At 34.9% G+C, this 26,603-nt stretch overlaps 1 protein-coding gene across 1 annotated transcript in view; it reads right to left on the reverse strand.

Annotated features, from left to right (window-relative positions):
- CACNA2D3 (calcium voltage-gated channel auxiliary subunit alpha2delta 3) overlaps positions 1 to 26,603 on the reverse strand; it is a 397,031-nt gene that overhangs the window by 129,203 nt on the left and 241,225 nt on the right. The window contains exons 12-13 of the mRNA XM_042823539.1: positions 19,966 to 20,044; positions 12,772 to 12,905 (exon numbers count right to left, since the gene is read on the reverse strand). Of these exons, the coding sequence (XP_042679473.1) occupies positions 12,772 to 12,905; positions 19,966 to 20,044 (213 nt within the window). The remainder of the gene's footprint in view (positions 1 to 12,771; positions 12,906 to 19,965; positions 20,045 to 26,603) is intronic.

Below are 26,603 nucleotides of genomic sequence, written 5' to 3' on the forward strand. Positions count from 1 at the left end.
CTAGTTTTTCATTGTAATAGTGATTGATTAAACACTGGAGGTTGTAGAATCTCCATTTTTGGAGATACTCAAAACTCAACTGGACAGAGTTGAGGGCAACCTGAAACTGATCAAGCACACTATCGTACGAAGTGATCTCTAGGCAGTTCCTCCAGACCCAACTCTTCCATGATTCTACACCCATGATTCTCTTAATTGCATAAAATAAGTGCATTCTTTCCCAATAAATACAAAATGTTTACAGAAAAGACTGTATTAAAACTACCTAGAGTGATTCATTTAAATTCATAGTTAGAAACTGTAACCATAAAAAAAAGTGCAGATTTTACAAATAAGCCATGCAGCTTAAGATTCATGAAACAGAACAAATTCGTGAAATAAGATTAATAAGATTAATTCCAAACACCATTACAAAAATTAAAAAATTTTTAAAAATTAAAAAAATTTTCTATTCATGTATGTGTTTAAACAGAGCGAGTTTTTCCACTAGCAAGTAATAGATGTTCATACTGGATGTTCATGAGAATAACAACTGTAGTAAAATCAGAACTGAAAACATCGTACTATTATTTCAAAGAAAAGGCAAAAGAAAGGTCGTTATTTTTGTAAAGACTTTTTCTGAATTACCAAGGGAGAGATAGAAGGAAGGAAGAAAAGAACCAACATCAGAAGTTAGGTTCGTATGTACATATTCATTCAACTCCTCTCACATACATGCTCTTCCATTTTTGACAGTCCTTCAAAAAATGACAAAAACAACCTAGATCACAAATCCTCCTAGAAGCTAGACACATATCCTCTTTCTCTCACCATAAAGTCCATTCAGACCCTGATGCAAAATGAAATAAAGATCTTATCCAGTACCTATCAGAGTCAATGAGAATCTCTCAGTAAGTTCAATACACTTTTGATCTTGCTCTGTATTAGATCTTATTTGCTCCATATATCAATGCAAGACCAACATCTGAAGAATAACCACTTTCTCGAGAAGGATGAAAGTGTATTTAACTTAATGAATGTGTAAAGCAAGCCAGAATTTCTTCTAAAACTCACATTTACTAATTGTGTCTATGATTTTTAGTATATTACTGTGATTGGAGTTTAACTTCTAAGACAGGCATTTTTCTGTAGTATGTTTTGTAATCACTCAGCATATCTTAAAAAAGAACAGTTGTAGGAAGAACACGTGAATTATGCCAAAGCACTCTTTTTACCAATTTTTTTTTCATACAATTTTACCATCACTAATGGTATTTTACTATATACCATGATGAAAGTTTGTTTGGATCTAGTTTGAAAGTTTGCATTGTGCACGATTCGTATCAGGTAGTCCGTACAATCTTGTGGCATGTACATTTAATAAGAATTTATTACATGCAAAGTGCACCATGTCAAGATCAGTACAGATTGGAGTGGGAATGCAAAACATGCAATGGAGAGAGATTCTAAACTACAAGCAGTTTCCTGCAGAAGTCAGTCATACAAGTCATACAGGTCATTTTATTTTGTTATGTAATTGTTATGGTACAATAAGCATGAAGGTGAAACTCATCTACTAAAAGATTTATGCATCATTATGTGTCAAAGAGTCTGAATTGATACTGAAAAATTGTATTCTGCAAAAAACTTGCTCTGAAATCCATAGACTAAACCCACTCACAATACTTAAGATTATTTTGCACTCCATTATCCCCATCTTAGCTTCTCTTGTTCCATTTGTTGTTATAAAAGTATTTGGCAATCTACTAGCTGATTCTAGAAATCTGAGGCAAAGACAAGAATCAGTACATGCCTAAGTGCTAGGACTAATTCTCACTTATACATAAAATATTGAACACTTTTATACAAGGAGAAATGTGCCATGTTAGTTACCTGAAAGATACATTAATGATACAAATTATAAGCTGCCCTTTACTCTTACTTAAAAATCATAGCTGTGCTGGGCACCATGCATTATGACAAAGTATTATGTTTTATTCTTTTTTCCTCAGTTATCATTTTTAAAAATACAAAACTATTACATAAACTTTTATTTAGCTACTGCAAAATACCTTGAAGATTATGTCAGTTAGCAACGGTGCAGAACAGCTCTGAATGAAGAAGTATGCTGGAGGGCATAATGAGGTACATACTATATGCTCAAAAGATTACTTGAGCTGATGAGTGATAGGGGATACATTTCAAATGTAAGAAGGCTCTAAAGTGTTATCACTGTTTCATTTCATGAGAAAAAAATCCACAGACACAGATCAAGAGGTCCAGAAAGCAGTAGGAAGTACATGAGCTGCACAGCTAATAAATTAAAAGCTTCAAACAGCTTTACGAAGGGAATCATCTTTTCTCTCTTTTAACAACTTGCAAACACAAACTGCTTTATCTTCAGAAACATCTGCACTACTTCAGAGGAAGCATACACTAATGACAAGAAACAAATTGTGTGTAAAAAATAATGCATAAATGCTGCACTTAGAAACCCAAGAATGAAGCTCATGTACATGAGTACATGCGCTTTTTTGCTTTGTAGGTAAAGGTGGTATACTCTGTGCAGATGTCCAGGCTTGCTATAAGCATTTAAGAAGCAAATGTTCAATGTTTATTTAGAAAACAGCAATTGCTAAAATTCACTGACAGCAAGGTGGCCATTCTGTGCCTCCAAATCAGAAACATGTTTTTCAGGCCTGCATGCAAGAGCACAAAGCAGCTGCTAATAGAGATGCACAAGATCAGACAGCAAGTGTTTAGGTCACTGTTAGAAGCATTAGTTTAAAAATATATCATGAAATAAAGAATTAAAAAAATAATAACCTTTAATCAGATTACATAATTTAACACTATGAAATCTCTTAGTTAGATAAACTCCTAATCTATCAACAGATATTTAAAAAGAATATATTTTAGCAGCCTGTGGAAAGATTGGTATCATAGACCTGTCTAGTGCTGACATAAACAGATAAAGCGTTCTAATCAATGCTGCTTCTTATTCATTAGCTCTGTTCTGAGGAACAGTTACTGTTTCCATATCCTTTTAATCAAAACGTGGGTAATGTATCTCACCATTCTAGTTTTACACTGAGATTTTATAGCTACACTTTATTGAGAAAGCCATGGAGCATTTTATGGACTTCTCACACTGCAAGTTGAATTCATCAGGCTATATTAAGATTCACTCACTTTGTAGAAAGAGTTACATTTCTCGTGCTATTTTATTTTGCAAGAAGCTTTCTGTTTGTACTCTTCACAACTTGAAATTTCAAAAAGTATGCATATAATGTAAAAAAAAACCTTAAATGGAATGGCTATTAGAGACCTTTTATGTCAAATCTTACTACAAAATCTTAGAGATCAAAATACTTAGAATACTTAGGGATTTTAGCACTTAACCAAGAACTAGACAATGTAAATTTTAGAGTGATTACATATTCCTCCTGAAAAATCTGACATTAGTGCAGGTGAAGTGGTTCTGCATCCCAAAGTAAATGCAGAAATGCTCTAAGCTTTCTCCTGATACTCACGTTGCTGATCAGATATTGACCTGCTGGATAGATCATCTTTGAATTAATTGTTAATGGAAATGCTTGCTGGGAAAGATCTGATCTGATAAATATTTCTCCAATAATGTGGAGAAAGGTCAAACTCCTTGCCATCAAGCAGCAAGGATATCATTAGGAAACATTCTATTCCTTGTAGAATAAAGTGCATTTCTGAATAGTTTCTTCAGAAATTAATAAGTTCAAAGTAAACCTTAATCATGATGACTGTGGCAAACATAACTTTCATGTGGATACCACATCATATGTATCCATGAGTTGTATGAAATCTCTTCATTGTACAAAAATATCAGAGCTATAAATAACAGCTTCAATATCTGCAGAATAATAGACAAAAGAGAAGACTTCTTCCCTTTATTCTTTCTTCTTTTCAGTTATGCTCTGAATTCTGCAGCAAAACTTAAATGGCAGCAATTATTTAATGCGCCTTTTCTTATTATTTCAGGTTTTACTCCAGCAGTGAAGATAAAGTATATAACATCTTCACTGCCCTCTTCTTCCAGTTAAAGAATGGCATACATAAGATCAGAGTACATTATGCCAAATTCATTGATTTCCTACTTTATTACTTACCTTAGATAATCTATTGCATGAAAACTGAAGGCATATACCCAGAGAAAAAAATAAGGTAATGTATCTGCCCCAATAGATACAATTTCCCTGAAAATAGTTACACTTCACTCAGAATATAGGTAATAAAATCAAAGACAGGCAAACAGTTTTGGCTGCAAATGTCTTTTGGTAGTTAAATTCATTAAGAACAGAAACATCCTCCTAAATGTCATATTCAACATAACATATGGAGACCTAGAAAAAAATTCTCCCTCCAGTTACTGACTTGTCACCTTTTGATTTTCATTTCTGTCATAATAAAACAGAAAATTATCTATGAAACACTGGAAATAAAAAGCATTTTCTGTCCCCTCACCTAGAGGCACTGTATTGTCATTGGTAGACCACAGCTGGAAACGGTCCCAAACTGTTTTATCTCTAGTATGCAGGTGTCTGCAAATGAGACCAATACCCCTTTTGGCATGAATATGCCTGTTAATCACGTTCGGTAGCTGAGCAATTCTCTGTAAATAAGCTGTAGTAACTGGTGAGAGAACATCCAGCAGGTGAACCCTACAGATACGTGTAATTCTATGGATTCTTTTTAACATACATCAAATCAGTTTTCTTCTAAGAAGAAACAGTAATTTGAGGCAAAGTAACTGAAGGACAAGATACATGATATTTACAGCAAAAGTGACAAAAAAACACACCCCTTTAACTGTTAATGGCAATGCAATGTTTACATCTTACAGCTCTCAAAACAGAAAACCATGTTCACGTTTAAATGTTAATGTTTCTTTATTTCCAAAATTTCATCACATAATGTGCTTCGAGGATGTAACTTCTTTGAAACATTTTAAGAGCTGTAAATACCACACTGTCCACATAATTCCAAGAAAGATTTGAACATGCTTTTGTGCATACTTTCATAAACTACCCTGAACACCTAAGATCTCATAGACAGACCACTGCTTATAGTGTTGACCTGCACTCTCTTTACACCACCATCTCTGCTCCTTCTAAACGATTAATGACTCTTACCTAATACTTTGCATGTACTTAAGTTATAGTAAGGAGGTATCCTCATCATTATACATCATCTACCCTTGAGGATGTTAGTGGCAATCATATCAGCAATGGTCAGTGACAAAATTGACACCGGAGATGTGAAGGGAGAAATTCTCAATAAAATGTTCAGCACAAATTAAAGATGATCTTAGAAAGCAGTAGAAGATACTGTGGATGGCCACATCATCCAGTACAAAAGAAAACAGAAGAATTATTTAGAACTGCATTGTAGAACGTATGATATGGTTACTGTGACACTACTGTATTTCCTGGAAAAAGAAATCATGAACAAATTTTATAAATTTTGTAATGTATATATGTTAGTCTAAACACTACGACTTCTAAAGGCAGGGGTAGAAAAACATTAGACAGTTGCCTTAGCCCTTAAACATCTATAATGGTAAAATTTCCATGTTCTCATTTGAAGCAATTTAAAATAAAAGAGTAAATAGCTCCAAAATATTCCCTTAGCTATCAAATTCTGAAAATATTTTTAAAAACCTATTTAAATAAACTCTTTTGCAGGAACTGCAAAATCCCATCTTGAAATTGGATATTTAATGTCTATGATGCGCTAATGCTGAAAGATGAACAAAGGCCAAAGTCAGTTATCCTATCATATAAAATACTAGAAAAGAGAGCCAACATACAGCTAAATGCCAAGATATAGTGGTACTTTGATCTCTTTTCTATGCTTTAATACAATGCTTGTCTTATTTGGAGCAGAGCTTCTTAATACTTAATTTTGTTGTAACTTTACAGCTGCTTGCCGATGTCGCAGAATAATCAAAAGTTAAAGCCTCCAAAGTGTAAAGACCTGTAAAATGCATATAAAGAAATCAACTCCATAGCTCAAAGTTTGAAAAAGTAGGATTTGTATTCTTTATTTCTCATGCAAATATGCACTAGGAAAAATAATTATAATAGTAATCCGTTTCAATGGAATAAAGTACTGTAATATTTATAGTCTGAGCCACAGTTATAATGACTGTGGGGCGAGAAGTGAAGTGTCTCAGCATGTTCCACATGTTTTTAACACTGTTCCTAAAGGCTCTGGAGGCTATTAAATTTAATGAACCCATCTGCTATGAAATAGAGGTCCAAACGTAATCAGTTTTCTCAGTGCCATATAATACAGATGGCATTCCATGTTCCACATCCCCAGCAGGAAATTTTATGTTCCTCTTTAAGTGCAGGACTTTTGTTTTTGCTTATGTTTTTGATGTTTCAAACATCTTTTTGATGTACAGCATATAGTATTTTATAGTGTAAATACTATATACATATATACACATGAAAAGTGTTAATTCATTAAAATAAATATTGCCATTTCTTTACAACATTTTTTTCCTAGTGGTTTTGAAAACCAGCAATTAATTCTCTGTAGTAATACTCTGTGCTTAATGCAATCACTGATAATTGCCCTACTAGCATAACTTCCAGCGTTAGCAGTAGCGCAAAGCAAACACATAATTTATCAAAGTAGTTTACTTCAAAAAATGCAAAGTATACACATACGTTCAAGTATGTGCATGGCATGTCCTAATTTGTATGCACTGAATGTAAGTGTACGTACTCTTAAAGTGTCCATATTCCTATCAGGTCAATATGACTTTTATTTTCCTGTGCATGTCCTCATTTCATTTTGGAAAGAGGAGTGGTTCCCAACTTGTGTGTTTTATTGGGACAAACTGTGCCATGTTTGTTGCACTGCTGGTGTGTGAGGAAAGGCTCTAAACTCAAATTAAAGTAGCACAGCCTCTGAACTGATTGGCACCCTGCTGCCTAACATAAGTAAATCGGATGTGCATTTGCTAACAAAAAGAAACAACATCCATTGTTCTTTAGAGCTGCATCTTAAAAGATAATGAATATGCATTAATTCTATCCAGTTGAGAGGTTTATTCATTTACTTTCTTGAGCACTCATTAGGTTTTGACAGTTGACACAGATCTTACTGAATATGAAGCAGTTAATGTTGTTAATGATAATTCATTTATTCTAGATTCAGCAGTAAAACAAACAGATTAGAGCTGTTCAGTAAAAAAAAAAAAAAAAAAAAAAAAGAGAATGCTTAATTACTGTGATTGGAAATTTTGGAGCAGAGAAATTATAAAGTCATGATTTGCAGACTTTTTTTATTGGATTGCCAGTGAAGACTCCCACAGACACCCCCAAAATCATCAGCCTAAAGGGATGTTGTACCTACATATAAATACATGCATTTTTTTTTTTTATTGTGCGTACATTTCTTGTATTGTCATTTTTCAAGCACTATCTATAAGATTCCAGTGCAAATACAGCAGACCATCATTGCTGGAGCAGATGGTCTGAATCCTCAAAATGTAATCATTCTCCTACAGAAATTTTGGAAGAGATGAAATAGTTGGAGTTATTTTATCTTTGCAGGAAAAATAATTTGGGCTGACAGTTGATGAGAAGGCACTCCTTAGGCTACCCTCTAATTTTGATCTCATATCTCTGTTGTTAAAAGATCACTGCAGGTCCATAGTGGGGCAAATCAACGTTTGAAGAACCTTATTTTAAAAACAAACCTACCTGGTGGAAAGCCTAATATTCAAGCATGGCTTATCATCACCTAAGTGTATTCATATATATAAATGTGAAAGAAAGAAAAGGAAATTTTCATGGGAACATCAGAACCAGTTAGTGTTTATAACTTACCCCACTAAAAACTTATTAATTATGGGAGGTTAAGAGATGCTGGACACAAAGGAAGAGTTAGATAATATAATACATTCCTACACAGAATCAGGAAAAACAAAACAAAGCTAACAAACAAAAAAATTACTACACAACAACATCACAGATCTCTGATTTTTGAAACTGGCATAAAAAAATTCATTCACTGCCTCTGTGTAAATTTTATTTTAGCAGCTGCTGATTAATGGCATTTCCTGACATTCAGTTCTGCAGTGATTAGCAGTATTTACTTGCCGTAGACATACAGGAGAATTCTGAATGCCCTGATGCACTTTAACGCATTCCAATACTACAGTCTAGAAGTTACTTTTGAAATAGAGGCCCAGGGAACATTTACCATATAAAAATGCTAATTACATCTACTTATTATAATAGCACAATTAACTTGTGCTACCAAAAGCGTTTGAAGATATCTCTGGGAACAGAAGCTAGTGGAAATGGGATAGTATTTTATTTTTGTTACTTCATAAAAGCTCTTCTGTGCATTGAGCAGAAATAAAATTGAGTGCATGGGAGAAAAACTAAACAGCACAATACCTCACCCAAAACTCCTAGATGGAAAAAATGCCAGCATAAAAGCTCTGAGTCTGTAGGAGCATTTTATATCTGCACATTATACACAGAATCTCATGCACAGCTCTGTTGCTTCTCTGAAACTGGCTCAGAATTCACCACTGATAAAGAGCTGTATTCCAGAATCTCAGTTTCCACAGTTAAAAATATTTGGAAATTGATATGACATATCTTTGAAGTATTAGCTTCCTATACTCCCTACTAAATTTACAGAAAGAACCTGCAAGAGTACACTTACAGTATACATTTCACAAGGATGAGGAGAACTAAATTGAAATTGATGAATCATATATGTAATAACACAATTACAATATTCATTGGTAGCATTTCATAAATACTTAGTCATGATATGTCTCAATGCTTTTTGTTTTTTAATGAACTCTTAGCTTCCAAGGCACTAGACAACTCAAAATATTAAATGAAGTAATAATTTGTCCTTTTTATGAAAAGCAACCCTCCAGTTGGAAAGTGAACAGGGCCAATATGGTAATGCACATCTGAATGTGCTCACAGCTTGAAACTAATAGCCTGAAGGAGATGAACTCAACGGTGCATTAGAACCAGAGAATATCCTAAGGTATACTTATGAGAAACAAATTTCCCCAGAAAGAGTTAGAAAAGGTTCAAGTAAGTCAAGTTACACGCTTCAATAAACAAATTCTCAATTGTAAGCATTTAAACAGCGGGAATTCGGGTGCCAGTCCAGTCTTTCTTTTTCCATTTCCTACAGAAAAATAAAAGTAATGTTTCCCCCATTCCAGATGTTATCAAGAGAATGAATTAAGGGCTTCTGTACTTTATGGATAATTATCCATCTCCCCCAGATACCAGCTCTATACGTCAGATTACTGAAACACCCCAGTGCCCAGGCACTTTTTCATTTTCTCTCAGTATATTCACCCGTCTTGACCTGCTACGGCTGCATATATGCTTAAAAGCAGTGACTGACCAATTGAATATTGTTATTTTCCTGAAATAATTTCATACTTTATAGTTATTATCTACTCAAGAAAGAGTATCATTAGAAACTTCCAATTAGAAATCCAACTCTATTTTTAAGGACCCATTAAGTTATTCAGTTTTCTGAGGCATTAAGTACTTGTAGGCCCCAGTGATGTTAAAGTAGCAGAAAAATTGTACTGATACTGGTCTAGTGGAATGCTATCCAGACACCATCACCTAGGGCCCATCAACCAGATGTCCTATCTGCAACTTTTTTAGTGCCTCCACACAAATGTGCACCATGTAGCAAGATGATCTTTTCTCCTATTAGACTTCACAATCAAGAAATATCTGCATGCCCCCTTACCTTTGATAACACAAATTTATTTTCCCCCAGACCTGCAAAGATGCAACAAGGCTTACTCACTTCCAGAGCGTATCAAACTGCTGAGTAGAGAGGTACAAATGGATAAGAGGCTGACAACATACCCCAGTCAAGCCCTATTAATTATGGGAGGTTAATAGATGCTGTCCACAAAGGAATTCTATACTAAAATAACCTGGGAAAGGTGTGGAATATGCAACCACAGGACTGCATCAGGACGCTACATACAGATGGACTTATATCACATCTTCTAAAATCTCAAGATCTTAGTCTAATTGCATTGGCAGCACCTAAACTACTAACCTATTACTAAAACAGCACTTCAACTATTGTGAAGCTAATTTTGGAATTACTCAAGATGGTCTTCAAGCACTGTTTCTCAAGTAAATTACTGAACAGAGAGCAATGACGAAGAAGTCCAGTTCTGCAGCAACCTAACTAAAAAGGATTTCAGAAATCTGTTAAATCCTTCTGAGAGTCAATGACACCTCTTAAGGTGACAGCACTCCCTTGTCAGAAGACTTACAGTTGCTGATAATGTTTCTGTCTGGATCCTAGTATGCTGCAGCATTTTGTCGCTTGTTCTGAAACAGCAGTTTGTCAACTCATTTTTTTTGGTGAGGGTGTAGAAGTATCTTATTAAAACAGTCACGTGTATTACACCCCACGTGTGGTCCCAACAATCTAGCCACGTCTATTTTGACGCAACTGAATGTTGACAAGAACATTTAAGTTTTCTGGCAGCACACTCCCATTTCTTAGCTAACAAGGTCTAAGCAGAAGCCATGGAGGTGCAGGGACACAAGCTGTCTGTGAAAATGAAGAGGATCATTTGGGTAGCACTTCCAACTCCAAGGAATAGGCTTCTGAAAACAAAATGGCCAAGGAATAGGCTTCTGAAAACAGCTGCCAGACATCTTAACAGAGTTAGATTCCTTTCATGGCTATTTCCAAAGTTTTGCATATGAATGCTCTAATTTATCCTGTTCTTTGTTTATGAGTTTTATGCTTTGCTTTGATTTATGGCAATAAGAAGAAGAAGGCAGGAGAAAAGTACTTTGCTACTAAGATGATCCTTGCATTCTAGTTTTAAATCTTTTTGTTTTAATAGTTATTATAGTATTAAGGCTCTTAATGGAGCTTTCAGACATTCATAAAAATGTGTGTGCATGGAAGTACATGTTTACACCCTCTAGAATGCATAAGTATGCACTTGCGTTTAAACACCCCTGCTGTATTCAGCTAGAATTTCACATTATATTAAGCTGTTCGTTTTCCTTAGACTTTCCAAAACAAATGGAAGAATTACCAAAAATTAGCATAACTTTTCTAAATATATTCCTCCCTGCAGTGATCGAAGAAATACAGACTAACAGAAGAAAAGAAAAAGTAAAGTATAAAATTAATTCTGAAGCAGCATTTCGTACTTGGATAGTAGAAAAAGGGGAGGACTTGGGTGTTGAGAAAGAAATACTTCATGTACAACAGCACTTTTAGTCTGAGATTCAGGGGCTAAGAACAAGGTTGCACTAAAACAATAAATACATGGATCTCTTCCTGCTACTCTCCCTAGCAAACTAACTTCCTTCAGCACACATGCACATTGATTACTTCAAGCACATAAAAAGCAAGAGGTGAATGAGAACTAGATTTCCCTAGTCATCTTCCCATGTTGTGGGATGCCCTGAACTGACTAATAAGGTAGTTTTCTTCTCACCATTGTGTTCCACTAACAGAATGGGAACAGAGTGGAATCTGGAATAACGCATCCTTAAAAATAAGTAAATAAGAAAGAATTGAGATAATTAAACCACTTTAAAATAACAATCCTAAGAAATGTTTTTTACTTGGTAACTACAGATTTAGTTTTTATTTTATATCACTCAGCTAAAGAATAAAAGAGACTTAAGCAAACATGAAAAGCAAAATTCTCCACAGTATTTTCTTTTTTTAAGATTTTTCTGCTTATTTAAAGCCAAACCTCCTAGAAGTATTAAAAACTCTCCAAATAAACAAAATCCCTTAAAAAACAACAACAACAACAAAGCACAAAGGGAAACTGGCAAGATTTTCTATTTTGCCCTACTTTCATGAAGGGTAAAATGTAACAAAAAGAATTCAAAAAATTGCTATTAGTAATCTATGATCTCCAATTCATTGGATTAAAAACTTGGCATCCCCTTGTACTAAAGGCCAGATATTTGTGGCAAACTCTTGATCTGTGGATAACTTAGAGATCAAAATATTTTAATTGCGTAAAAAGAAAAGCAATAAAGAAAATAGATGAAAAACTATTTTAGATCAATTCATGAAAATTAACTTCTATCTGCAAATCTGAAGATTTACCACAAATGACACTAAAAAAACAGTTTGCATGTTTAGTCACTGCATTACAGAAAAATCCCTTTAACCTCTAATGTTTTACAAGGACATCAGGTTAAAATTGAATGGTTCTGACAATTTTATTATCAGATCACCCATTCTATCTACTTTAAAAGGCAGAATCTATTTGGTCTTTTTCACACTAAGACAGCATAATTGTCACTGAGCTGTTGATCAACATCTCTATACTAAAAATATTGATTCTTGTCAGCCTGAGCTTTTACACTGACATACTCATATTTTGTCTCTGAAAGCATATAGAAAAAGCGTTATTCAATCCAACCAATTTCTGTTCAATGTCCATGCTGATTAAGAAAAATGCGTAGTTAGAGGTCAAATTCAAACACATTGCTATCACTCACATTTGTTTCATTATTTTCTGTGTAATTTATAACATATAAATGCCTGGTGAAGTTCAGTAATCTCAAACTACTTGCTTGTAACAAAGATGTCAAGATCTGATTTTCACATTGAATTGGAGCATTCCAGTGACAGAAACGCACAACTAGTGTTTTTTAACGACAGTTTCTCTCTACATTCCTCATCAAGTTAGCTTACATTAAAGTCATTACATGACTTCTCATGCAGACTTACAGTGCTGTCAATATATGCTTCTGTCCATACCACGTCATGCTCTTGGTCAATAACTTTTGGTCGGCTAAGAACGTGGAGGTATTCCATGACATTCTCTTGAACATCAGCTAAGGTGGAGATCTGAGTAAAAAACCCTGTAAAAACAGGCAATTTGAAGTTACAAATCATGCAAAACAAATTAAGGATTTCAAGGAGTACGATGTGTTACATCAGTTGTGTTTTCTGCTTGTTTATTTCCAAAGGAGAAACGCAAAGAAGGAACATTTGATGAGAAGCAGCCTCAAAGAGTAATAACCAGAAGAAGTCAGTAAAACTGTTGGCCATTCTTGAAAGTTTGGGTTCCCAAGACTGCTATGAATTTCTGGACCACAAATCCAAATTCTCTATTTCCAGAAAACTCCTGTTGCTTGATGGTAAATAAATACTACTTTTTTTTTTTTTTTTTTTTTTTTTTTAAACCCTGTTAACCATGAAGTTTGTACAAAACTATCTCACCTTAAGTTTGTCCAGTCTCAAGAAGCATTAATGATTAGAACTAGGCACAAAACAGTGGTTGCAGACATTCTAAAACATTTGTCCTTGTAGAATGTGACTAAAACTCTGATAACAACAGCAATGTTATTTTCAAATGGCAGGTCAGTGAGAATGGAGACTCGGATAGGAATTGCTTTTTTAAGTGATCACAGCTTTGTTAATCCTTTAAAACTTCACCTACAACCTGACAGCACTGAGAACAACAGAGGCCACAGCTATTTGAGCTGTCACCACTTCCTCTTCATTCCTTGCATGTCAAGTATATTTATAAGTCATCACCTTGGCTTTTGGAGTCCAAATCATGCAAGGGTGACAAAGGACTGACAAATTTCAAGGCTACGGTTTCACCAGGCATTACTTAAAAGCATCAATTGTCTTTCACGTACATTTCTTTACTGAAAAAGAACAATATAACATTTAGTCTTTTGATATGATCACATCTTCCATGGAGCTGCTAAATGAAACCTTCCACAGAAAACACTGCAGCTGGGAAGAACTTTTGGGTGGTGTTTATTATAGGCAGGATAAAGTCTGGCAAGGTTGTAAGGGGGGTCTCTTGTCTGAGAGCTGGAACTTTGCTTTAACACACCTGGCAGTGATCTGTGCAGTACAAAACATACATTTTACCTGACACCAGCAATAGATTCATATGCATGAATTAAGACAACATGTAGACAGCCTTTATGGCCAAATGACAATTCATAGTATTGTTTAATGTATACTTTCAATAAGTAGAAATCAATTTGATTATACTCTGAACTCAAATAATCCTAGTATAGTAGTATTGTATTAATATTCATAGCATAGTATTCACGCTGCTCCTATATTCAGTATTCATTTTAATAAAAATTCCTTCAGTCCAGTATTTTGTGAGAAGGCTGACAGCTACGTATACCATCAAGGCTTAACTGTTCTTAACTGTTGCTTCAAGACAGATGTGTATTTTTTTTTCCTAAGGTTTCCAAAGTTTTTTTCAGAATAAATGATTGTTATAAGTTTAATACAGGAATTTGTACTTGAGAAAGCAGAATCTTATGCAAATATTGTAAAGAAATAAATTTATACACTGAGATTACATGAGTTACTGGCTTAGAACAGTTACAAGAAAAATCAGTATTCTTATTTTCTCTTTCTGATGTGCTGCCTGCTTCAATTCTGTGACTGCAACTGGGTTTCCAAGATAAAAATATGAGGTTATCCCCTCCTGTGAGTGTTAGAATATATTTAACTTTCTGGTCCTCTGCATTTTGTTATGAACATCAATACTTAATCAAAATATGATTATTTGTCAATAACTTCACAAATTTTGTATCTATAAATACATTTGTATATTTACACACTGCAGCTTATAAACCTTTTAAACAAAGATTCCAAATACTTCCGAGCTCTTATTGTACAGGAGATAATCTACGTTTTCCCTAAGCAGTTCTGAGTGTCTGAGTTCTAGTATAACTCCAGAAAGCAGAAAAGAGAATTAATATTTGGAGGTCATTTGTTCAGCTCTGTTCACATGTCTCAAATTTCATCCTCAACAACTCATAGAAATTCAGAAAAATCAAGCAGAAGCACAGATAGACTACTAAACCTTTTGCCTTGCTTCCTGCAACTTAGCCTAGTGTGCAAAGGCTCAGCCAGGACTCAAACCACTAAAAGCAAAGAGCACACAAGACACTGCTCATTTCTTTGCGAGAGATTTGCAGCAGGAGATATCCAACTATGTTCACCTAACCCTGTTCTCATGCACCAAGCACATACTTTCAGTTGTCCCCATGGGCAAGTCTTTAATTGGCGTTAAATAACAGATTTAAGCATTGTTTTATTTCAGTTTTTTCCATGCGATTTTATATCATCACCCCAACATTCTTTCTTTCTGCTGAGCTCATGAAAATTTCACTGCATATAATGCCAATACTTCTCTCATAGCAGTCTGCAAATTTAGAGATGGAAAGATATTTGCACTGTGTGTTGTACAGTGAACAAAGGACCAACTGCTGTACTTACTGGTTTTATACCTTAACGATATTTAATATGTATTATGTCTAAAGTGTTAGAACAGATTAACCGTTTGAAAAAATGTCACAAGATGGTTTTAATCAAACATTACTTTCACATCCATACAGGTTGAAATCACAGTTAGCTAGTACTTTTTAATGTAATGCTTCAATTAAAGTCAAAATGTTAAAGGCTCATTTAAGAAGCTCTTAGATGTCTTTGCCTGGAAAATTATTTAATCACAGAATGTAAATTACCTTTCAGATAGAAAAAAAAAAGCCTTTTTGGAGAATAATCTTTTACTCCAATTGCCTCCTGAGAAGATTTTATATCCATTTTTCAAGTGAAAAAAATTTTCTGTTTAACACCCAAATGTTTGTGGCATACATGTCAATACATGTTGCAAGACACTGATGATGGTGAATTCTGTTTCGTTTTCATTTAGATGAGACCAATATGGATCAGGTAAAGCCAACCTGAGCAGATTATTCATAACTATCATGCATATGGTTGTGTACTATATTAAAAACTTCTCTCTGTACTATTTCCAAGATCACCTATTCTAATATCTCACATAACATCTTAAATAGTATGTCATAAGTCTCCATGTAGCACGCAAAATGTATTCATTTTTTGTAGTACTTGCAAACCAAATTATCCCTAAGCTGTACAGTAGAGCAAACAGTTTTTAGCCCAATTTCCTAAGACTAAAACAGACAGTGAATAAGTCTATTGCTTATTCTGAATACATTTCAAACAAACTTAGCAAAGAAATGAAAGTCTCAAAGACAAATGAAAAGTTGCGGCTACACTTGGATTGAAAGAAGTGATTTTGAGCATTCTGTTTGGAAGGAGCCAGATGGTAAATGTGCACATGTATGCTGGCACACATGTAGTTGCAGGCTAGCTATGCAGTGCTCCTAGCCTGGTGAGCATCACAGCTAGAGGAGTCAAGGTCAGCAAGTGAAGAAAAATGACCTCAGTATGGAAAAAAGAAAAATTTAAAAAAATATTTCACAGATGCATTCGCACATCAAGCTGCAAAACAAGAAAAGTTGAAAGAAAGAGTACGTTAGGTACTTTATTCCTTATAATTGGGTAGTTACAATGAACTGAACTTAAAGAAATACAAAAATTGCTGCCAACGATATGTAAGAGACATGACATGATGGAGTCAAGTATACGGGTTCTCTCTAGGTTTTTTCATAATGTGATCTCAGGGGTGGGTTTCATTTACAATTCTGTTTGAAAAATTCGCTGCTTGCATTCAACACTGTCTGCTTAAACATGATCTGTGTCCTCACAAATACGGTTTGTGTGTTCTTGTATGTCACATTAGAAAAATGTACAAAGATTTCATAGTTTCCATTATTTGTTTAATGTGAACTGTTTTCTATGAATGTATGGTTCATCTATTTTTTTTTCTATAAAGGTTTTTCCTTAAGTTCTAGTTTCCATTATAGCAAAGCAAACAGCTATGCAAATTACTTTTCCTACATTTTTGATGTTTGTCCTTACATACATTTTTAGATTTTCTCCTGTAGGAAAAATTCTACAAAAAAAATTACTGTAGTATAGGTAGGAACAGCATTTGGCAATGTTCTTTTAGTTCACTTTCTCTCCATATTTAGACCTTTTGATGATTCATGTGTTTGCAGCTATGTGTGACTAATGTCAAACCTCATAAGAATTAACTTCCTCCACTGTTAAGTTAAATTCTCCTTCCTAGAGATCAGAGATACCCCATGGGTTTAAAATCTTACCCTTCCTGTAGTGAGGTTTAATCGTCACATAAAGACACGCTCTGAAGTTCTGAGCAGAGTTGCTCAGGCCGTGTAACCAATGGCAGCAAACTTGTGCTTAACATTTTGCATTCTAACACATGCTTCTCCTCTCCCTGGTGTGTGAACTACACCACCCCAGGGCTCCTTACACTTAGTGCTACTTTCTTCTCCTCAGCAGGGAAAAAATTGTGAAAGAAACGGATAGGATTTGGTAATGACAAGCATGAGATATGAATAATCATATGGTTAAACAGAGACACTTATGCTATGCCTTTGCATAATTACACAGTGTGTTGCAATGTTTCTGGACAGCTTGTTTTTCTCTAAATTGTCCAACATCAGACTTGGAACTTTTAAAAATGCCCCCAAATACACTTTTAAATAGAGTGTGACGTTTCTCATTTTCTGGACGCATACAAAGTAGGTGCACTATTATTGCAACTAATAAAATACCCAGAATTAAAAAATTCCTCTTCTGGTAGGGGCTAAGGAGGGAATTCATTGTTTCACCACAGCTGTAAAGCTCACACAGAGAATGCATCCCCTCCTCCTAGGAGGCCTCTCAAGCAGGTGAACAGCCTGTAACTGGCTGCCTGCCACTCCCCACAATAGCCTACAGTGCGGGAGGTGCTGGGGTCATGCTATTAATGGGAATGGATGTGACTAAGGCTTCCTGTGCACAAGGCTTCCCTGCTAATACAATAGACTATAAACTGCTCCAGCTGGGGCACAGTTTGCCTCAGGGCTAATCTGTCCTCTGCTGGCACTTAGATAGCCGCTATCAGACCTCTGATATGCAAAGCATTTGCTCTTCAGTGCTTTCCCAGCTTCTGCTCCTTTGTACTGATGAATCCCCCTCTTTGTCCATTTTCCAATATGCTAAACACAGTGATCCTGGCTAATTAATAAGCATTCAAAACTGAGGCTGTCAAATTGCTAACACAGTATTTTGCTGAAAAAAAAATAATAAGCTTACTACTGTCTGCTTTGATAGTCAGTAACACATTAACTCCCATCTTTATTTTACAGCATTCTGTTGGAAGTGACTGCTGAGGAAAAGGCAGTGCCTGCTTATTTTAAAATCTGGAACATGCATACTGAGCATTAGGAAACTTTTACCTTCATGCAACTGAGGATGTTAGTAAATCTTAATTCTTTTCCTTCACATGCACTGTCTTATGGTACAGATGAGTAAATCATTGCAAATTTCACAAACCGCTCTAGAGGGACAGGACACTGGGGTTCTTGAATGTTTTAATGCATTTAAAATGGTTTGGTGTTTTGCTTCATTAAGCCAACTCCCTCTAGATATGCCCTACTTATACACAAAAATGAAACAGAAAATGAAGCCAGGGGGAGGGTGTCGTTCAAGGATTCATTGTTGGAATCTGGAAGCTAAATATGTTTTGCAAGGTGGTATGAATTTCCCCTGTGATCCGTTTAGATGGAAAGGACTGCTGTCCACAGTCTAGTCAGCTGGAAACCCACCAAACACCCTTCCTCTTGTTGCAATTCCAAGGCGAAAATCACTGCTAGGAAAATTGATTTTAGAGCCATTGACCCTCAGTGACAACAACATACTTTGGCCCACCCAGGAAAGCAGTAAACGGCAGTCCAGCCATTCAGGCAATCTTTAGACTGGCTTTCCTATACTGCTCATCTGTCTGTGCTGTAATCCTTCCCCTCACTAAAAGAAAATGAGTGAGCTGCAGCTGAAAACTGTAACGGAAAAACTCTAAATCCATACTGCCTGACATGATGACTGACGCTGCTTCCAGTTATGATTTTCAAAGTTATAAAAAACTATTTATTTTCTAATTAGAGGTAAAAGATTTTTTTGTATTGTAAGCTACCAGAAAGCAGATATTGTATGTACTCAGTAGAGTGTAAAAGAAAAAGTATAGAAGAAGCAGTAATTTAACTGTTTAGTTGATTCATATGAGTAAGATTCTGACTCAACGCAACGTGGCTCTGAAAAGAACAAAGCAGTCCTGAAAAATGACAAAGGTGACCCCTCAGAGAATAAAGACATGGACCAGATGATCTAGTGAGGCAGTCTGTACTGCCTGGTCCTGTTTTCTGAGTTGCTATACTTAGATCTTTATGAATCTGAAGAGCAGGACTAAAATATTTTGTTGATTAAATTGTCTTCAAAAAGATGCTTCAAAGGATTCTTATACTATTACTTAAACTAAATTATGGTGTAATATTAGCTGATTAAGACAAGACTTCAAACTAAGTAATTTCCATCAGCTGGACATAACAGTAGTTAAAGAAATAATGGCTAAATGGATAGCACCTGATGCAATTCATCATAATATAACGTGGCACAAAGGAAAAAAGAACTTTTTCCAAGAGAAAAGGAAAACCTGAAGACTAATTAATTTTGCTTTCCTCTTTTTTTTTTTTTTTTTTTTCTGAATTATTCTTACATTAGTCAGTCTTTTTACTGTAGCATCTCAGCATCTTATTTGTTTTAATGCTCTTTCTGTATAGAATAAATCTGTTTTTTCAATTACGCTGTCAGTTCCTTGAGGGACAGGATGTCTGGTGTTTTACATACCATGACTGACTCAACAGTGCTCACACAACATTCTTAGACGACAAACTAACTATGAGTGAGTAATAACAGCAATAATGGGACAAATGCTTTGAATCTAAGCTTTGTTCTCTGAACTAAATTTTAAGAATAGACCGTTAAGACGCTTCAGAAATTTTAATTTGCATGTTACAGGTAAATAAGCTTTTTCCTTGAAAAAAATAAACACCTTTTTTGACTAGACATCACTGGCACAATATTTGTATGCAGATACAACCATGTATGCAGACAGAATCAGTAATATAGCTTTAAAAGCTATGCTTTTACAGTAGAAAGTTAACTAACCTTTGTTAGCACAGGCCATCCACTTCAAGTTATCAGCAAAAGCAGCTTCTCTTCCAATCAGATAGGTAAAGATACGAACCTGAAGTTACAATGAAGAGATCAAATCAATTAAGGCTGCAGTCATTTAAAACTTACATAGTAGAATTTCAGATACAGATATGCAATTCATATGGATAGAGTTTTTTAAGAAAGTTTTACAGACAGTAATGACTTCATGACAAAATCTGGCTTTTGCTCAGTGTAACATAAAGACTTGTCTTTTTGGATGTTTTTAATATCTAATATTTAATAAAGTTAAGATTAAATGTCTGAAGTACAAATGAGAGTGAACTACAAGCATCAAAGTACAGTACAAAATTATTTGTTTGAGGCATATCTGTTTTGCATTGATGAATTCAGAAAATTGCTTTTGTGTGGAGGAAGAGGCACTTAACTAGTAAATAATTCTATAAATGAAGGATCTGAAACACCAATCAAGAACATTCCCCTCAGTTTTCATAGTTCATATGCTATTATATCTTTGTCAGCTTAGGTGTAAGTAGCCATGGGTAGCAACGGTGCTACCAAGAGATGAACTAAAAATTTTTGCCCTACAGTTGTGCAGCTGCAAACAGAAACATCTGTACAAAGAGCCATGCAGCTGGGCTACATTCATGTGTGTGAGAAGATAAATTCAGAAACTCGAATGCATATTGTGGGTAGATCCTGTCACTCCCATAACACAGAGCATCCTTTTATGTCAAATAATCCTTTCCGTAAAATCAAGAGCCTGTAGTATAAAAAGGTAGATCTTCATATCTTTTAAGTCATAATTGTTATCAAATTTACAAACATTCAATTATTATCAAATTATCAACTTTGGACATGTTTGTTTAAAGTGAAATATCTCTGCCCCTCAAATCATGATTGGCAGCTATCCTTGCTTCTGAAAGCAGTTTTTTTCCAAAACAGCAGTCAAATACAGACACTTCAGTAAAGCTATTATAAAACAGTGCAAAAATGCATCCAAAATATTTGCCTGATACCACTTTTCTCCTCAGGTGGATATGAGTAAAGGAGCCCTTCCAATCAAGCAGATCAACCACAAATTTATCATACTGCCTGTAGTGCCAGCATCTGTCTTATGCGTGAACACCACCTCTATACTATTTGCTTTTAACAGGACAGGATGAATTACAACTGCCTGTGCTGAGAAGAGGCACCTCCCTCAAGGCTCTACAGAGGTTGGCATTGAGCTAGAAAGGTGAGACAGCCCTGAGGTCAAAACAGTCACAGCCCGCAAAGCATCCCTCCAGAAACATGTACAGGATAGACATTTAAGAACTAAGCCTCTGCAACTCCTATCAGTCTTCTTAGACTGAATAAACTGGAATAGAGATTTTTTCTTTTTAATATAAAATAGTTATTTAAAGTTGTTATTTAAAAAAATGAAACTATAAGAACATTCCTATTCTTATGTCATCTGAATTGTTATCTTTTTCTGTACTTTGATATATTTCTGATTTTCCTATGCACTCACACAAACAACATCAGCACAAGCAGGATGTGGTGTAGCCACTGGTAAGTGTTGCTAAAAATACATGCTCTTTATTTCTGATATATAATTTTCACTAACAAAACAATGATATCAAACTATATGCTGGCTTTTGCAATGTGATACTCTCCACACAGCTAATGAAATATGCTGGCTGAAGTAACAAAATCCAAGATTAATGTCAAGGATTTGTCCTTTGGTTTAGATACATGCTCAGATGTAGAATTTAACATCTGAAGGATTTTTATTTTTGCTTGTTTTAAAGGGGTATCATGTTATTTTCAGTGTTAGTCTCTCGTTCTGTTATGTCTAGCACATTCTTGTTTCTTCTCAAAGTGTCACAGATGTCAAGCTTGTCCAAAATAAACACAGCAAGCTATTTGGAAGGTAGTAGTCTTGAGTTCCTTTCTTCTCTTTTTTTTTAATTTCTATTTTTTGCATTATTACTCTCAGTGCTGTATCTGACATACTGCTGTTTGAAGAACTCTGTTCTGCTCTTTCCGGGCAATGGGTCTGATCTGAAAGATTATCATTGATTCATCTGTAACTTCTGTAAGTGTGCAGCTATAACTTCATATGACCTATATAACACACAGCAAAAGAGAAAATTTCTTCCAGGATGCACATGAAAAATTATACACAAGAAATATCAGATTTCACATATTAGACCTAAATCTTTGAAGATTTGTATGACATTATATCTTTCCCTGTTTTTACTGATACTCTCCCTTATGCTTTCTGTACCAATATAAAAATTCTCACAGGCTGAAAAAGAGTAAAGTTAGTACACTGCAGGTTATCCCCTTGCAGTCTTCAATCTGGCCTGCACATTTCAGAGTAAATTAGATTTATATAATTAAGGCCATGACATCCAAAATATTATCAGTGTCAGAATAGATACTGGAAGAAATGAGAGGAAAAGATTTTAAAAAATTGAGGTTATTTTGCTCTGCCCAACACTTGCACTTAATTATAAGAGAAATAAACAGATCTTTCAGTTTACAGGATGACTTCTGAGGAGGAAATCACTCTTCTGGTTGGTCAGTTTCAGTTACGTGCCCTGTTGCAAGATGCAAAAACAGTTTTCACATTCTAGTTGTGAAAAAAAGCATCACTATGTGCAAAGGCTTTTAAATACCAAAGATATTTTTAGTAATAGCTTTATGTGAGAGCAACAATTGTCTCATCTTTATGGATAAGTGCTTTCACACACACACAACTGCATGCACACTTCTCATCTGAAAGGGACAGTAGCAGACAGTATGTATAACATCAGAATAATATCCTTCTAGAGTTACTCGTTACAAGAATAAGCTGTTCACAAATTGCCTGAAAGTAGGAAGAAAGTTATCTACTTATTATCATTAGCAAAAAATACTATGTTAAAGAAAAATTGAAGTCATCCCAAAGACCGTGGAGCAGAAAACACACACCACAAGGTCATGGGGTATATCACCCTTCTATGGCAGCTCAACTTGCTCTAGTCATGTGCTGACAGGAACTTCCTGAGGTCCAACAAAAGTATATGAAAACGTCCTGCATCTGGTGTAGAAAAGCCCCATGCATTAGCACAGGTAAGAGGAGCTGGATAGGAAGCAGCTCTGCAGAAGGTGAAGTACTGGGGAACAACAAGTGGGCCCTTGAGTCAAAGGATGCCAACTACAAACTGGGCTGTATTAGCAAAGTGTAAACAAGCATCATTATTCCTCTCCATTTCACTCCAAGACCATATCTGGAGTACCGACCCTGAGTTTTCAGCTCACTTACTGACATAATGAAGAAGCCAGTCTCTTCTTGAATGTAGACTGTAAGAGGACAAGAAGAGAAGAGGAAAAACTCAGAACAATGGCAATTCTGATTAGCTGTAAGGAAAACCCTTTTTATCATGAGGGCAATGAAATATAAAAACCATTGCCCAGAGAGGCTGCAGAACCTGCATCCTGAGAGACACTCTTGAACAGCCTGATTTATCATGCCTAAAGATAATATAGAGATAGTATTTTGACAACAAACTCTTATCTAGTCTTTAAAAGGTAAAACGTACATAAATTTCAATAATGATTTAAATAATTTAAAAATATATACACTAATTGTGCCATATTATTAATTAGTTCAAATCAAATAATATGCATAATCCCATCAAGAGTCTAAAGAATGCACGCTTTACTGATAGCTACAAAAAACATTAATTTAAAAATGTACGTATCTTTATTCTCTAACACAAGTGAAAGGGCACAGTATGATTTATACTCTGAAAATATAGCATGAATCACTGTCACAGTTTATCTTTCTGAAAACAATGCAAGAATACAGCCTACGATGAGACTGAATACATCTGAGAGATTTATATCTAACCATCTTCTTTAATCTAAACAGAATCAAACTACACTGTGTTCCTAAAAGAAGGAGACCAGCTTTATCTGAAAGAATGAGCAATAAGCACGATTATAAGCCCAGGCAGCAACAAAATTGCATTAAGCCTACAAATAAAATTTCAGCACATAGGTATCATAGATCATCATGAAGAGTGGACGAATTCTGCGATACTATTTCAAGGATTTTAGTGATTTTTCTGAGTGCATTTTAAATATGTACTAAAGTATATAAAGTATATATAAAGTATAAAGACACTTTATATCTACTGTTTCTCTACAAGGTATCTTAAGCATCATTAAAAATACTGCTATTTGGTTGGTATTAGCAGTAAAAATAAAAGCTAGGAAGTAGTCGGCTAGCACTGAAGATAAATTCATTAAATGCTGTTATCCTTCACTGTCATAATGAGTTGTATATTAATCTCTGCACTTCTCACTGCATACATCATAAAAATGATGTTTATTGGCTTTATCATAAGGTACAAAATATTTTATAAAAAGAAATCTAAGGTAAGCAATATTTGTAAAATACCATCTCTCTACTGTTCATTACTTAATAGATTGCTTTATTAACAGCGGCTTGATAAGAAAATAACCATGTAAACTAGAAAGGTATTTTAGTTAATGAAAGAAAACAACAAAAGCAAAAAAATCACTGAGACATTGAAGATTTATTTGTTTGTCACTAATTTTAAAGATACATTAACAGTTTTTTATGGATATTTTTTAATACTGTATTCAGGATAGTGAGAAAAATTCTCACAGTCAGCTCTTATAGCAAATGATTCTGATTATTGTACTACTTCAAAAAATCATTGATCAGTTTTTTGAATCCACCACCTGAAACATAATGTTTGTGCACCTGTAGTAGGAAGCACTTGTGAATCCTTAACCATTCAGTCTGGAATCAATTCTACAAAACAAATGCTTGTCAGAGATCCCAGCAGGTAGCAATAAAGCTAGAACTGAAAGTTGCATGAATAAGCCTACAACCTTAATTTCATTTTTCAGAATGAACTTATATCTAAATATCTCTTCTACACTTATTTTAACTCTTCAAGACAGGCATAAGGTTAAATTTTATGTAACAATTCCAGATGCGCAGGAATCATCCATAGTATGATAACAGTAAGCATGGAAAAAGCAACCATGGTTTTCTGCATCTACACACACCTACGAATAAGCCAACAGTACAGAAGTATCCCATTAATTCTGCAAGATAAGTTCAAATTACTTCTACTTTATGTGGACAAGACCTGAGCAGTGATAGGCTTATATATGTTGCAAAACCAGACTCTTTGTTACAGTTGCCATAAAAACTGTTATTGCAAACAGAGTAGACAGTAAGTGCCAGATTTAATATCCAATCATATTCACAGATACCAGGTAAGATAAATGTTTTTAGGTAAAAACTGTTAGGAGTGACTACTGGATTCTCTTATTTGTGTTTCTGAAGTTACTGAAGGAAGAGCGTGTCAGAGAAGTTCTGCTCTGAAAAATAATTCCATGAAATTTTATTCAAATAATCCAGATGTAACAATGATACTGTATAATCTACTGATAAATATATACAGTAGAGATTTCAGACTGAAATCTCTTTAACTTATAATGGATGAGTAAGGATAAAGCGTCTCTCCTGTGGTTTTGTACTGAACTTTGCAGAAAGTAAAACAATGGAAACTATGAGCTTTATGTCACGGAGTTGACCAGATCAATCTATGTCCGTATGTATATATACTATATACACATATAAGATGATATATACACATAGAAGATGATACTCTTATTTCAGTATCTTCTGGTACAATACAATACTAAAAAATCGTTATGGATACAAACACTGTTTTAATCAAGACTGACTGAAAAAAGTCATATAAAGAAAATAAGAAAAACACTTTTCAATATCCAAGAGCTTTGACTGAATAAAGTAACCTTTTTCATCCAAGAAGACATCTTCATTGGATGGATATGAAGTACCTCTCTGGGAAAAAGCCCATGACAGAAGGACAAACTTTCAGTTCTGGAAAATTTGAAAATCTTCATAAGATGTTTAAGAGAAATACCCGAATCAAAGTACTTTCAACTTCTGAACTTCAAAATATGAAATGAACCATCTCAAAGCTTAACTATCAGTTGTGAAGAAGGTAATTTTTTTCAGACAAAAACACTGATTTTGTATTGTTATATCCTATCTACAAAACTGAAAATTGAAGATGGTAGCGGATCCACTGAATGAAAAGCAAAGCTTATTCCAAAAGAAAAAATATCATTTTGGGTCTTGAAGGAACTGGCTAATATGATTGTCAAGAAACTCTCCATCATATTTGAAAAGTCATGGCTGTAAGGTAAATTACGCAGTGATGGGAAAAAGGGAAACAAAATTCCCATTTTTAAGAAAGGAAGAAAGGTAAACATGGGGAACTACAGACCAGTGAGCCTCATCTCTTGCCTGAGAAGATAATGGAGCAGACCCTCCTGGAAGCCATGTTAAGGTACATACGAGACAAGGAGGCGATCCAAGACAACCAGCATAGTGTCACCAATGGCTGATCGTGGCTGAGAAATCTGGTGGCTTTCTATGATGCAGTGACAGCATCGATGGACAAAGGAAAGGCAACTGATGTTGTCTATCTGGATCTACGCAAGGCCTTTGACATGGTCCAACATTACATCCTTATCTCTAAGTTGAAGACATATGAATTTGAATGCTCTACTATCCAGTGGATAAA

Source organism: Centrocercus urophasianus, unplaced genomic scaffold (genome assembly GCF_019232065.1).
Source record: "Centrocercus urophasianus isolate 14NV4802_14NV808 unplaced genomic scaffold, USGS_Curo_1.0 seq_22, whole genome shotgun sequence".
NCBI lineage: Eukaryota > Metazoa > Chordata > Aves > Galliformes > Phasianidae > Centrocercus > Centrocercus urophasianus.